The sequence below is a fragment of the Pseudopipra pipra genome, chromosome 15, assembly GCF_036250125.1.
Source record: "Pseudopipra pipra isolate bDixPip1 chromosome 15, bDixPip1.hap1, whole genome shotgun sequence".
NCBI classification, from domain to species: domain Eukaryota; kingdom Metazoa; phylum Chordata; class Aves; order Passeriformes; family Pipridae; genus Pseudopipra; species Pseudopipra pipra.
The window spans coordinates 12,046,470-12,060,203 of NC_087563.1; the positions used below are offsets into that span (position 1 = coordinate 12,046,470).

General features: G+C 42.4%; 1 protein-coding gene across 5 annotated transcripts; it reads left to right on the forward strand.

The window, feature by feature from the left end:
• The first annotated feature begins 1,152 nt into the window (after positions 1-1,152).
• Positions 1,153-12,922, forward strand: LOC135422618 (T-cell immunoglobulin and mucin domain-containing protein 4-like). 5 transcript variants are annotated; one of them, XM_064671938.1, is made up of 9 exons: positions 1,153-1,366; positions 4,400-4,744; positions 5,886-6,206; positions 6,837-6,926; positions 10,313-10,368; positions 10,532-10,606; positions 10,962-11,043; positions 11,523-11,553; positions 12,254-12,922. In XM_064671938.1, the coding sequence occupies exons 1-9, from the start codon at positions 1,222-1,224 to the stop codon at positions 12,297-12,299; spliced, it is 1,191 nt and encodes a 396-aa protein (XP_064528008.1). In that variant the 5' UTR covers positions 1,153-1,221; the 3' UTR covers positions 12,300-12,922. The 5 variants fall into 5 exon arrangements, with proteins under 5 accessions (XP_064528008.1, XP_064528007.1, XP_064528006.1 ...); XM_064671936.1 differs by having other exon boundaries at positions 1,156-1,366; positions 12,276-12,922; XM_064671937.1 differs by lacking the exon at positions 11,523-11,553 and having other exon boundaries at positions 1,154-1,366; positions 12,276-12,922.
• The last annotated feature ends 812 nt before the right edge of the window (positions 12,923-13,734 follow it).

Sequence of the window (13,734 nt, forward strand, 5' to 3'; positions counted from 1 at the left end):
GAACTGTATCTGGTAGAATATAGCAAATAAGGTATTTTACTCGTTGCCTTAACTGCAAAAATTTTATTTGATTTTTTTCAATGCTAGCAAGCAGAAGAGTGATATTTTCATGGGCTTGACTGCTCATGATAAGCCCAAAATCTGGTTACTGAAGGTGTAATGCCTGGTTAAAAGCCCATCATTTTGTTGTTTGAACTTGGAATTGCATTCTTGTTTTACACCGTGCTATATTTATTTGCACTGAATTTTGTCGATCTGAAATTCTTCAATCCTGAACTTAATGTCTTGAATTTTTGCTTTAGTGCTAAGCTTGTCCAGAGAAGAACTTCCAGAGAAGTTCTTTATTAAGTGGGCAGAAAGTTAAAAAGCAGCCAGAAAGAGTAGAAAATATTTCTTGAAGATGATGTTGCAAATCTTTGGGAAGGATGTGGTTTTGGTGAGGAAACATTTGTGAGATTTCCTCCAAGGCTGTCTTTGCAAATAGAAAATAAGAACCTGGGGAAAGAGAGGAGTCTTCAAGCAGAAATCAGAGTCAGGGGAAAGGAGGGATTATATGAATGTAACTGAAGACAAAGTCAGAGGTGGAGACTATGCCAAATGTTTAGGAGTGCAGGAGCACAGAATGTGTTCTTGCTGCTCAGCACTGTGCAACAGTAACGAGCCTTAAGAGATCTATGGAATGGCCAGACAAATTCAATATTGAAGTTTCTGGTGGTAGTACCATGCTGAGTGTCTCAGAAGAGGAAAGGAGAATAGGATTGCCTGTTCCACTGTTTGACCACCCTCTCAGTAAAGAAATGCTTCCCAATGTCCAGTCTTAACCTCCCCTGATGAGCTTGGAATCATTCCCATGTGTCCTTGACTGGGTACCAGGGAGAAAAGATCAGCAGTTCCCTGTCCATATCCCCAGCTCAGGAAGCTGCAGAGAGCTGTGAGGTTGCCCTTCAGCCTCCTTTTCTCCAAACTAGACAAATCCAGAGTCCTCAGCTGCTCCTCACAGGATGTGCCTTCCAGCCCTGCCACCTGCTCTGTTGGTCTCCTCTGGGTGCATTCAAGTGCCTGAATGTCCTTCCTAAATTGTGGGGCCCCAAACTGCATACAGTGCTCACACTGAGGCTGCACCAGTGCTGAGTACAGCAGGACATCCCCTCTTTTGACCAGTTCCCATCCGGAAGTGTAGGACAGAAACAGTTGCAGTGTGTAAAATCTGGAAATGGAGAAATGAGACTCCAGTGGGGCTCACTCAGCGTCTCTGGAAAGGATAAGATCTACTTTTCTCTTCTTCCACTTGCTGCCCTGGAGTCTCCATCAACTAAAATGACCCATTTTGTGCTGTTTCACTGGATTCTGATACAGATCTTTATAGGTGAGTCTTCACCTGCTTTTTATGTGCTTGCTAAAAACCAAAAAAATTTTAAAAATTAAAATCAACAACACTTGTTTTGTGAAAACAAAACATTGAAAAAGACCATAACTGTATACAGAACTTCGAAAGTTTTCTTAATTTACTGACTTAATACTGGTTGAGGTTTGATTTTTTTTTTTCACTTTTTAAAAATGTATGCAGATTCCTCTGTGTATAGGCTTGATTAGTTTCCTTGTTCTCTTCCTTTGCAGAGCTCCTGAAGGATGAGAAGGGTTTTTGTGGCCAGTGAAATGCTTCTTTTCTGTTTATCAGTCATGTCCTCTGCAATTGCATCAGTATAGAACCTTCAATAAGAAAAAAAAATGATAGGGCAAAGATGCCAAATATCTTCTTCAAAGTAGGGAAATTATTCCAGAAATAGATCAAGGGGAAAAAATTTCTTTTTTCAACCAGCTGTCTTGGCTGGAGGATGTGTGTTTTTGTCTATCCAATGACTAGTTTGTGGGGGAGAAGGCCACTACAATAGCAACTATTGGGGTTACTGCTTAATGCCAACTGTCACTGAGGATGGGTTCAAGAGACACTATATACAAATATGTGTGTACTTGTATGATCTGAACAATTGTGAATACCCCTTTCTAATTTGAATGATATATTAAACATCTGGAGCCTGTTTCTCTCTCACTGATGAAGGACTTAGAGCAGGAAACCTCACAGACTTCAGTGGGACCACCCAGGCAGAGCTGATGCTCAAGGTGCTTTGGGTCAAATTTGGAGGCCTGGAGGGTAACTGCCATGGAGAAGGACAGGATTCCTCTCACAGTGAGACTAGAGTGTCACAATAAAACCCTCTCCTTATTTCAGACACGTTCATTCAGTCCTATTTACTATTTCCTTGGGAAAAGGTGTCTGTGGAAGAGGCTTTAGCTGAGAAGTAAGTTTTTCAATCCTTGCAGAGGTTCATACTGTTGAATCCAGGCTGCTGCAGTACTGAAGCTTTCCACACCAACCTGCAGTGCAGGCAGATGTTGGCAACATTTACTTCACGGAAATTAAAAGAGGATTCGAAACTGCAAAACCTGTAACTTTCTAGCATAACACTAGTGGGAAACTGCACTGGAGACACTCTGGTGCCTTGTGTCTTCCCTATTCTTCTTTTAATTTATTTACTTAGTTATTTGTTTACTACATCCAGGGCTCTGCTCCTTTCAAAGGGAAGAGCAGGCAAATTTTCATTTGTTAAAGGGCTGCCTAACAAAGCTTCTTTAGTACTGTGCAGAACCAGGGTGAAATAAGAGCAGAAGATGAACCCATTTCTCCTCAAGAAGCAGCAACCTTTATTCTAGCAACAGTTTTAGCTGGTTTTGCATGTATCATTGTTGGGCTGACTTGAAAATATGTGTTAACTCAGTGACTAACCCGTTTCTCCCATAGAAATACTTTCAAGGTCAAGTGAATGCTTTGTTCTGTGATCACAGAAAGAGGCTGTTTGCTGTTTTTTTGTAACAAGGCAAACGAACGTCCCTTTTCTAAGGACACTATCTTGCACAGCTTTATCCTGTTTCTGGCATATCCTACCATCATTTCACTGCAAAAACTTCTGCCCTTCACACCATATTGCATGTTGTTTTATCTGCCTCTATTCTTCTAGCATTTGGAGCTGTGGAAACCTGAACAAGTTGGCTTATCTTGCCAATGGGATAAGCAATAATGAATCTGAAATGTCATCCCAATAACAAGTCATGAGGCAGCCTGCCACAGACTAAAACCTCACCTAGGGAATAGTCCATTAAAGACAAAACAAAAGAGACATGGACACAGTTGGAAGCATCTGTTTGCTATCTGGGAGTCATGCCAAGAAGGAAAGGTATTCAAACAGCTGGCAAAATAGAAATGTTTGGCAAACCAGGGCCAAAGCTGGAGACAATAGCAGCACCAGCAACTGTAAGTCCTCTTTGGGGTAAGCAAGCTGGCCATGAAACATCAGATCTGCAGGATGATCCTCTTGCTGAAGCAGAGGACAGGTCTGGTTGCTCCCCAGATCCCTCAATTCCTGCTCCACCATATGTAAAGGATAAAATGGGGACAAAAGGCGGAAAGATAGGATGACTAATACAGACTAGATGAATGTAAACCAGCAAATATTTATTCCTATATGGGAATCTGTTTTGTAGAGTGCTTTTCATGAAGAAGAAATCTGTTTTAGGGCAATCTGGGAACTGCATAGGCAGCTAAGAGGGAACAATCTATAGCAAAGATTCCAGCCGGGTGCCACGTTGGGAATTGGCTGTTAACACCAACTAAAGCTGGCCATTAAGAGTAAAAGGACAAGGAAAGCATGTATATGCTCTTTTAAACATCAGTGTAACACTGGCAGCTAAAGCTTCTGTGTACACAGTGCTTAGCAAGGTAAGTGGGAGGGTTGGCAGTGCACTTTCTGAGAACAGGTTCACATAGACAGATCCCACTGCTCTGCCAGCTTAATTAGGCCCTAATTTCACACATGAATAGATGTTTTGGACTCTGCTTTTGAGGCTGTCAATGAAAGGGAACTGTGACAGCATTTCTTTTTTGAAGGAGATGATGGTGTGGACTGAGAGAACCAGATGTCTTTCACACCATGTTTCTGAACAACTTTCAAACAGCCTCCTAGGTGAGGAGATGGGATGGGAGCAGAGTTCCCAAAATCCACTTGCCTAGGTCCTGTCTATGCTTGGGCTGCCAGCGACAGACCTCAGCTTCACTCACCACATGTCTGATGTGAGTGATGTGTTTCATGAGCCTCCCTCCAGCAGCTGGCTGGGGCCAGAGCATGGAGCCCTCCAGCAGCAAGCAAAGCCTGTGGGCTCCTGGCTGTTGCCTGCAGTGCCCAAGGCCATGATCTGCTACAGGCTCCAGGCGAAGCCTTGGGGGATCAGCAGTGTGGCCTGCCCACAGGCAGGAGTGTTTCTTCACCTGCCTCATTGTGTTGTGTAGGTTGAGTCACTCACTGGAGACTGACAGCACTCACCTTTCCTTGTTCTCCCTTGGCAGCACACACAGCATCCCAAACTGTTGTCAGAGCAGTGACAGGGCAGCCTGTCAAGCTGCCCTGTGACTACCAGGTGACTCGGCGTACGGGCATCTCCGATGTGTGCTGGGGCAGAGGCTCCTGCCCAAATTCAAAGTGCAAGAACACCATTTTGGAAACCCATGGAAGTACGGTGAGATCCAGAAAATCTCGGAGATACGACCTCCAGGGCTCTATTTCCACTGGAGATGTGACTCTCACGATTGGGATGGTGGAGGCAGGAGATGCAGGTGTGTACTGCTGCCGTGTGGAGATCCCGGGCTTGTTCAATGACATCAAGAAGAACATACGGTTGGAGGTGGCCAGAGGTGAGTCTGGGGACCCTGGTGATACAGCCAGCAGGGAGAAACCTCTCCCTGGGTAGTGAAAATCAGACCTTATGTGTACTTTGGGTGTTTTTTTGGCCAAAAATATTTTTTCTAAATTACATAGTTTTCAAGGGAGATCTGCAACTAGTTGCCAATTTGAGTCATATTTCATATATGGTTTAGATGAAAAAAAAAACAACTTTACCCTTTTTTTTAATTTTTTCAAATTAAATATTTTATTTCTCATTCTGTAACTGCATTTGAATTTTTAAAATATGATGGAATTATAAGAGGAATTTATAATTTGAACTGTTCTTGGAATGAAATTCAGTTTTTCATTTGGGTTCCACCCAACACTGCAAAGACTTCTGTTTCATTCATGTCTTAAGGAGACCCACTGTGACTACCCATCCTTAAGGGTGCTTCCTTCCCCTTAAGGGTGGGTCATCACACCCACATATTTGGAAATTATGTCTCAGAGTCTTGAAGGATTTCTTCCCCTTCCTACTATTTTTCTGAGCTGCAGGATAAAGCAAGGTCTTACACAGGAAAAAAAAATTATACCCACCCTCCATGCTGCAGAAAGATGATTTTTTGGGGACTTTTAGAGAGTGCAGTTGGTGAACACAGCAGGTTTACTTGTCTGTTCTAAGCAATACAACAGGAAAGTGGGTGAAAAGTGCTGCAATTGTGTGTCTGTCCCTGAGTTTGAAGGCAACAGAATCCGTTAAAAAAAAGGACTGGTTGCAAAGATTAGCAAGAAGCTCGTAGCTGAAAAATCGAGCTATTTTATTTATTTTATTTTTATGAGGACACTGGAAAGCAAAATCACAAAATTTGCAAGGTTTTGGATTCTACCATGCGAAATTCTGGCCCTTCCATTTCTACAAGAGGGTCAAGGGGTGGGTGTTTGAGACCTGCCAAAAAAAAAAAAAAAAAAAAGCAGATCTCTAAATCTGTGAAATTCTCTGGTGGGTCATGTCTTCTGCTAATGAAGCTTTCTGAATAGTGACTCTTCCACCTCTATTCTCAGTGTCTGAGTAGCTAGGGAATTTTCATTCTTTTCTGGGTTGCTTTCCCTCAGGGTTGGTTGTGACTGCTCTGATCTGGCTTTTCTCTTGTCTGTGTTTTTTCCATGCAGCCCCTCCAGTGACAACAACCACCACGAGAAAGGCTCCTGTTTCCCCCAAAGGTGTTAGAAAAACAACTTTTGCTCCCCAGGCAACCTCTGGCCTTCAGCCAACAGCAGAGACTGCTGTCCTCCTGACAACCACAAGCACCGAGTCTCCAGCTGTAACTACACTGGAGACTGTTGCTCCTCCAACAATTCCTATGACAGAAAATTATACTTTTCCAGTAACCATGGTGACAACCAGTGCTCCCCTGGATTCTTCAACTATCTCCCATGAAGATGACATGTTTTGTGTCACAGAGCCTGGTCCCCTTCCTGGAAGTACAGAGGGTAATCAACACCAATCTTTTCCTTTTTCTCTATAGCAGAGGTGATCTGTGTGAGCGTGACTGTCACTATAGACACTCTCCAAATACTTATATTTGTACCTGGAAAGTTTTCTCTGAGATGCCTGTAGGTATGTCTCAGTGGGTTTAAGGAAACATGGGCCAGGTGTTGTAGGTAATGCTAAACTGGCATGAACAACCAAGATAGCAGAGGATCAGACTTCATTCAGAGGAGTTTTAGCAGCCTAGAGAAATAATGTGACAGAAACTTCATGAAGTGCAACAGAAATAAATGCAAAGTCTGGCTCCTGAGGTGGAGTAAGAGAGATTCACCTAACTATTTTTTTCTTGATTTGGAAAAGACAATTGAAATGATCTGGTGAAAAGGTTAATTTAGAACATGTTCTGCTTGAACAATAAAGTTATTGAGAATTCAAAACATGTTAAAATAGAAGGCTGCTTCTATTATTAGTAGTCAGAGTAACCTGTTATCATCCTAACCATTCCCAGGTTGCTACTTTATCCTCATTAGTGACTTCTTTTCCATGGGTAGATGACTGCACAATTTTGAATGCCATATGGAGACCCTCCTAATCAGTAATCTTTATAAGCATTACTTTTTACTTTGTTTCAGTGACTACTGAATTCCCAAATATACTTCTGACTGAAGAGGGAAGTACAAGTGCTGACACCTCTGTCATGATGGAAGAGGTGCCAAACGCAGGTGAGTAGGATACATTGCAAGGTCAGAAAGTTGTGGGTTCAGAGAAATTAAGAAGTTGGCATAAATAAAAGTATTGATTATTCCTAAGAGTGTACTAAACACATACTGGTAGTTATTCATTGCATCTGGCAGTAAGAAGTATCTGGGGTCCACATAGAAATTGTTTGAAATCAGGATGTAACAACAGCTGAGAAAAACATGTTTTTAAGCCTCCAAAGAAAGTAGATTTTGAGTCACTCACTATTGTTGGGTATCTCAGGTATGAGAGAAGTTAAAAACTGAACTTTCAGCATCCAAGCTGAATTTTCAGATATCTGATTTGTCATCTCTGTGAGTCCTTTGAGCTTTCCATTTTAAATCCTTCCTGAGTGTTCTGAGCTTTGAACCTCACTGAATATATTCAGCCAGATATGGCTGCAAGCTCAGCTCTCCATGCTCAACACATCTCCTTGGTCATGATGGAAAGCAGCAGGCAATTACCACAACTATCAATCATGGGGAAAAAGAACTGGCACACAAGATCATACATATCTGAGAAATTAATAAACTTACATGAAGTTTGCACTTTATGTCTCTCAGTCAAGTATTCAAGTAGAATGGCACAAGTTATTCAGGTCTGATAGTTTGCTCACCAGATGCCCTCAAATGAGGACCTAAAAAATGAAAACTAAACTTCAAGGATGACACGTTTGGCCTTTCAGTTTCAATAAGTGCCAAGAATCTCTTAATTTTTAAAACCACAGCATTTAGAGTTTTACAGGTCTTCTTTTGGTAGACCTAGAGACTTGCAGCAGAAATAATGTTCTTTAATGCCCCTGGAGAGGGCTCACAGAAGAGACTAAATTGATCTCCTAAGCATTTGTGAGGGTTTCTCACTCCTGTCTCACTTGTCATCCTTCTGATATAGGACTGGTTAATGCCTGGATTCTGCAATAGTAAATAGGAAGTTTTGCAAAGGGTCTTAGCTCTGGGATTCTTGCGTGCTAGAAAGAGCCACCACAAAAGCAATAACAGCAGAAGATGCACTGAGCTGATGTGAGTCACCTACACCCCCACCCGTGTGAAAACTTGTGTCAAACTGTCACAAGGTGTGAAAATGCTGAGGCACAACTGACTGCTGTCTACTAAGAGCAGTTCTTGACTCAGTCTCCTTTCACTCTGTGAAACAATGCACTAAATGGACCAACCTCAGCATTACTGTAACGTAAGGGAAGACTAATTTGTTGCTGAACATTATATTGATGTTAGCACAGTGGAAGAGAAACCCATGGTTGAGAGCCCTCCATCTCAAAGCCCAATTCTTGACAGATAGGTTGGGTTAGCAGGGGTGGGATGGTTCCTGCTGATCAGACTCTGATTCAGTTTTTCTTCTGTATTCCCTTGCTTTCCCCCAGCAACAACCCTGCCAGCACCAGCCACACTTCAGTACCTCAAAACCCACTTGAAAGATCAAGACTCAAAGTGAGCAGCAATAGTTGCCCCCATCACCCAGGCTGCAGCATGTTGAGACAAAGTTAAACTTTGACTTTGTGGGGCCTGCATATCACGTTTGAGATCTGCACTTCTGGTGTATTTGGGGGTAGTTCTGCCAAACTACAGAGCTTCTCTTCTGAGAGAGTGAAGTGTCATAAAACAGGTGTATGACAAAATGCTATGTTCACATATCCCTGGGATTTTTAGTAGTTCTTAGGGTTTTATTACCTGTGTTTGTTTAGCTCTAGTGCTTATTAGTCATAATCACTTTTCTACTCCAGTGCAAATTTCTAGCTACTCTGGCATGCATATGAGCTACCCATGCCCTGTCCATGTCTTTGATAAAATATGAGCATATGGTACATAGAGACATATCAACATAGCTGTCATAGGAAACTGAAATATTTGGGACAGATTAGGTTAATGACTGGATTACGTACTCTGATAAGTTAAAAAAAAAGAGCCAATTTTTTTTTTAACTTATAGGATCATATTGTGGAGAGAGACTATTTACAAGAGTACGCAGTGACAGGACAAGGGGGAATAGCTTGCCATTGGTAGAGAGTAGGTTTAGGTAAGATATTAGGAAAAAATTCTTTACCAGGAGAGTGGTGAGTCACCGGAACAGGTTGCCCAGAGAAGTTGTGAATGCTCCATCCCTGGAATTGTTTCAGACCAGGTTGAATGGAGCTCTGAGCAACGTGGTCTAGTGGAAGGTGTCCCTGCCCATGGCAGGGATTTGGAACTAGATGATCTTTAAGATCCTTCCCAACCCAAACCATTCTGACTCTATGACTTGTGACCCCCTGCTCACCCTGTGTGACACTGCGGGTGCCTCGTGCGTACAAAGGTTCCTTTGGCTGCGGTCTCTGTCACCTCAAGCCTCTGACACAGAGATGCCTTGGCAATGACTCATCTGGTCCCTGGTACATTTTGCTCAGATGGAGACTCCATGGTTGTTCTCTTGTCAAACCTTTGCAAGCACTACTCGTTGTGGTGTTTCTACTCAATAGGGCACGACCTAAGGCATAGGAACTCTCCTGTCATAGGGTATAAGCTGAGGTTTTGTTTCACTAAGCTGAGTGACTCTTCTGTTTTTAAGATGCTGCTTAACACTGGTACTTCAAGTGCTCCAAATACTTAAATATTTCAGTACCTTGCAGCGTGATGTTATGACGATCCAAAGCTCAAGCCTAGATTAATTTTTATGTCCTTAAATTTACTAGCAAAAGCAATAGATTAGGATCATAGGGTAACAGCTGAAAAATTTGCTGTGACAGTTCTTGAGTGTTCCTGTAGTTTGTCCCTGTTTCCAAAGTTAAGAAAACTAGAAGTAAATTATTCTCAATAACCCTGGATAGAAAAAAAAAAAAAAAGAAAAAGAAAAAGTGCATCATCTTCATAGAGCTTTCTTATATCTGAATACAAAAATGTTTCCTGTGGTCATGTGGCTTTCAAAACCTGTAATCATCTAAGTCTGACCACAATTAAACTGAGGCAGTTCCTCCACTTAAACATATACCTTTTTTACTACCTCTGCTGTCCATGACATCTTGTCATGTTACAGAAGTGAGAACTCCTTCACAGCAGACAAGTTTCTACCATTTTCTACCATCTTGCTTCATGTGCTGCCCCTGGGAAGCCTCCTCTTTCTTGATGAAGACTGACATTTCCCAATAGCTTCCTCAACTACTACTTGAGGTAGAAACTGGTTGTTCTCTTTCGGTGCAAGGTGCTTTGTTTCTCCTACTCAGGGTCAAATTTTGCCCTCCTCATTCCCTGAGAGTTCATTACTCCTTGACTGAAGCAGTGACAGCCACAGTAGCCCTCACTCCTTCAGGTGACTGTGCCAGTAACCTGAAGTAATTTCAGTAATTTCAGTAACCAGTAATTTCAATCTCTTTCATTTTCAGGGATTTCAGCAAATTCAGATGGCAAGGCTGAGCAACATGATGATAGTGGAGATAAGGTAAAACTTCCTGTAAGCTTCAAGAGTGTTTGAGTAGAAATCAGAAGGACAGCAGGACATGATAATGATTTTTAATGTATTCATACTAAAGGGGACAGCTTTTGCAAACAGTAGCTTGAACTTTTGTTTAGAAGCCCAGGAACCATCTGTTCATTTTTTCCAGTGGATAGAGCCAAAGCCTGTGAGCATCCCATCTGGCTTGGACACTTCAGAAAAAACTCATCCCCCTGACACCCCGGTAAGAGAGGCAGAGGATGCAAAAGGCAATTTAGGAGGGTGTTACACTTCCCTGTGTCTAATTAAGAGGAGGATGAGGGTGAATAAGCTCCTACTTTAGACACATTATTAAGAAGTGCATGTTAAGTGGGATGAATCCAGCTTCAATATTTCAGAAGAAGATTTATTTGATACTGAACAGGTTGTTTATCATGATCAACTTGATGTGTCTTCTCTGCTTTGTACTGGCAAGCTCAGAAAAGCCCAATGCAGATAGTTCAGTGCTCTGAGCCAGTAGCACAAACCCCTCCTGTGTGAGTAGCTCTGAAGTAAACAGGCTCCTAAAGCCTTTTCAGTTTTTCTCTTCTCCCTTCCAGTTTCCCAGCTCTGTCATTCTCATTGCCTGTGTCACAGCGGGGGCCATTCTTTTCGTGTTGATGTTCTCACTGTTTTGGAAACGTAAGTATCCTTAAGCACATAATTGACAAATGATTCTAACACTGGCCAGATGCACATGTCCCTCTGTGTCTCTGGTTAATCTTCTGGGAACTCTGCCATGGCCTTTGTGACAGTGCTCTGTTCGTTTCATGGGTGTTGCTGTCCTTACTCCAGCACTGTGTCACCACAAGGAGACCAGGGAGCATGGTTTGGTGGGGATGAAGCAGGAGAAGGCCTGTGCAAAGAACTTTTTCACTCACTTGTGGCAGGTCTGGCTCATCTTGTTGGCTCTTTCTTTATAGTTTATTCATCCCATAGTTTCCTGGAATTGCTCCTGAAAGACACTGGTGTAACTGAAATCAGAATGAGAACCTTTCTTTCCTGCTTAGCCCACAGAAATTTTGCAACTTGCTATCATTGCTTTTGAACTCATTTGACAGATACATCAGAATTATAGATTTTGTTTTGCCATTGTGACGTTAATATTATTTTGCTTCTAGGTAAACACGTAAAGAAACTTATAATAAAAAGGTAATCCATTTTGTAATTTCCTATTAAAAGTTCCAGTGTAATTTTTCTTAGAGACAGGAAGGTATTGGCCAGTGATTGTAATGGGTGTAGTATTGGCTTGGGGTGCTGACTACAGGAAGCTTCAGATAATTTCACTGCAGAAGATCGAAGAGTGTTTCCTGGATACTGCTTCTCTGTACCACTAGAGAACTTAAGCAGCTGGTACTTACTGTGTAGTGACCTCAGCTTAAGGAAGTACCTCATCTGCTTTATTTTTGATCTAATACTAGGGAACTGAATACCTGTGCAGGTGTAACTGATCAGTTCATGTCTTCTGGCTTATCTTGAAAAAAAAGGATTTTCTGTGGACAAACCACAGTGTTGTCAGTAAAATATCATCCCTTTTTCAAAGACCAATAATGTTTCAATGGTAGATGGTCCCTCACTGCATACTCCACCTCGGAGATAGGCATTGGGAGAGGCCAAGGAGAGACTTTTCTGAATCCTATGGTGGTTACCCCACAGTCATTATGAGATCTGAACAGGCCTTTCCTATCCATTGCAAGCAAGGTAAATATTTCTCTGATGTAAAAAGTGAGTGTTGCTCCATTTCATTGAGTGGACTCAGTAGCTTCAGGTTTCTGTTTCAATGGGAATTTGCTGATGTAACAAATCAGAAAGGATACTCTGAAAGAACAAAATCCTTTTGCTCCATCCATAGTGATCTGTGCTTCTCACTGCAGTGTTGGACCTCCAGAAGAGCATGAGAAAGTTTTCAGTGGTGCCGAAGGAGAAAACAACATTTTTTCCCTGTGAAGACCTCGCACATTATCTGTAGATGCTGTGGAAAATAAAAAGGGCCTGTTTCATGCTGCACTAAGAGATGCTTATGAGCCTCCAAAATATCAATGGGTGTAAACCACAGGCCAGAGCTTCAACTACGAAAATTTAAAATCTTCATGCAAATTATGCCATATCACCCTTAACACTCCTTGCATAAAGAAGCTTATTTGAGAAGGGGCTTTATGCATTATTCATGGCTGCTTCTGGCATCTGCCTTCTTACTAACACCATGTTGCACAATTGAATTTATTTTTCTCCATTTTTGCTAATGCTCTTCTTTGAATACAACTTATACTGTGAGGAAGAGAAGAGAAAAGATATTACATGGAAGGCTGCCTATCTTCAAATTGCCAAAAGGAAAGAAAAAAATCAGAAACTATAGTTCTTATTGCTTTCATGTAATCAACAGAAAAATTAGCTACAAGAATGCTGTGAGTTTAAATAAAAAATGCAGATTACTTGAGAGGTACCAATACTGCCTGTGATTCAGCATGTTTGAATGACCCTTGGAGATTATGTTAATAAACTTTTAATTTACCACTGGCAATTGTATTTTTATGCCACATCCTAAGGTATATGAACAGGAGTTAGTTATTCCCCAGGTGTTGAAATGACTGGTGTGCCATCTCAGCTCTCCAAAGAACTACTGCAGCATTCCCAGAGGTGGGAAAATGCCCAGAAGACCAACCTGGAGGCTACCCTGCTCCCACAAGCCCTCATACCACTCGTTCCTATATCCGTTAGTGAAGAGGGACTGGCCATGGAGGCTGGGGGGGACCACCTGTGGGATATGCTCCAGAGTTTTTGTGTGTCTCACTGGGGTCCTCACCGATTCTGCTGCAGTGACTGTGGGAATGGCATGGGAGAAGGTTCAAATCCATGACACTGTTTGTTACCTCTGTTGCCTGGAGTTCACCAGGGCCAGCTATGGCACTTCTGGGCAGCAACAACTTGAAGTAAGAGCACATTGTAGGAATAGCATTTGGTCAGAAGGAAACATTCTGTGACAGCTCTGGACTTCCCCACCAGTCATGCTCAGGGCTGTGGTGAGACTTTTGGATCCTCCAGCATCCTCTCACAGGCTGTAAGTTGGGGGAGGTTCCTCTTTGGGGTCCCTCTTGGTCTCGTCTGGGTTCAGCACCCTGGTCTAGTGGTGTTGTGGGAGGCAGAGGAGAGTCCCCAGACAGTGGATGTGGCTCCAGGCTGGGTTTGCTCAGCTGAGCCCTGTGACTGTCACACTGATCACTGCCCCAACACACAGCATGTGCTGAGCCTGGGGCCTGGCTCCTGGCACTTCTTCTAGGCATGAATCCCACACAAATCTGAAAGGAATAAAAGGAAAAAAAAAATCCCAAACAG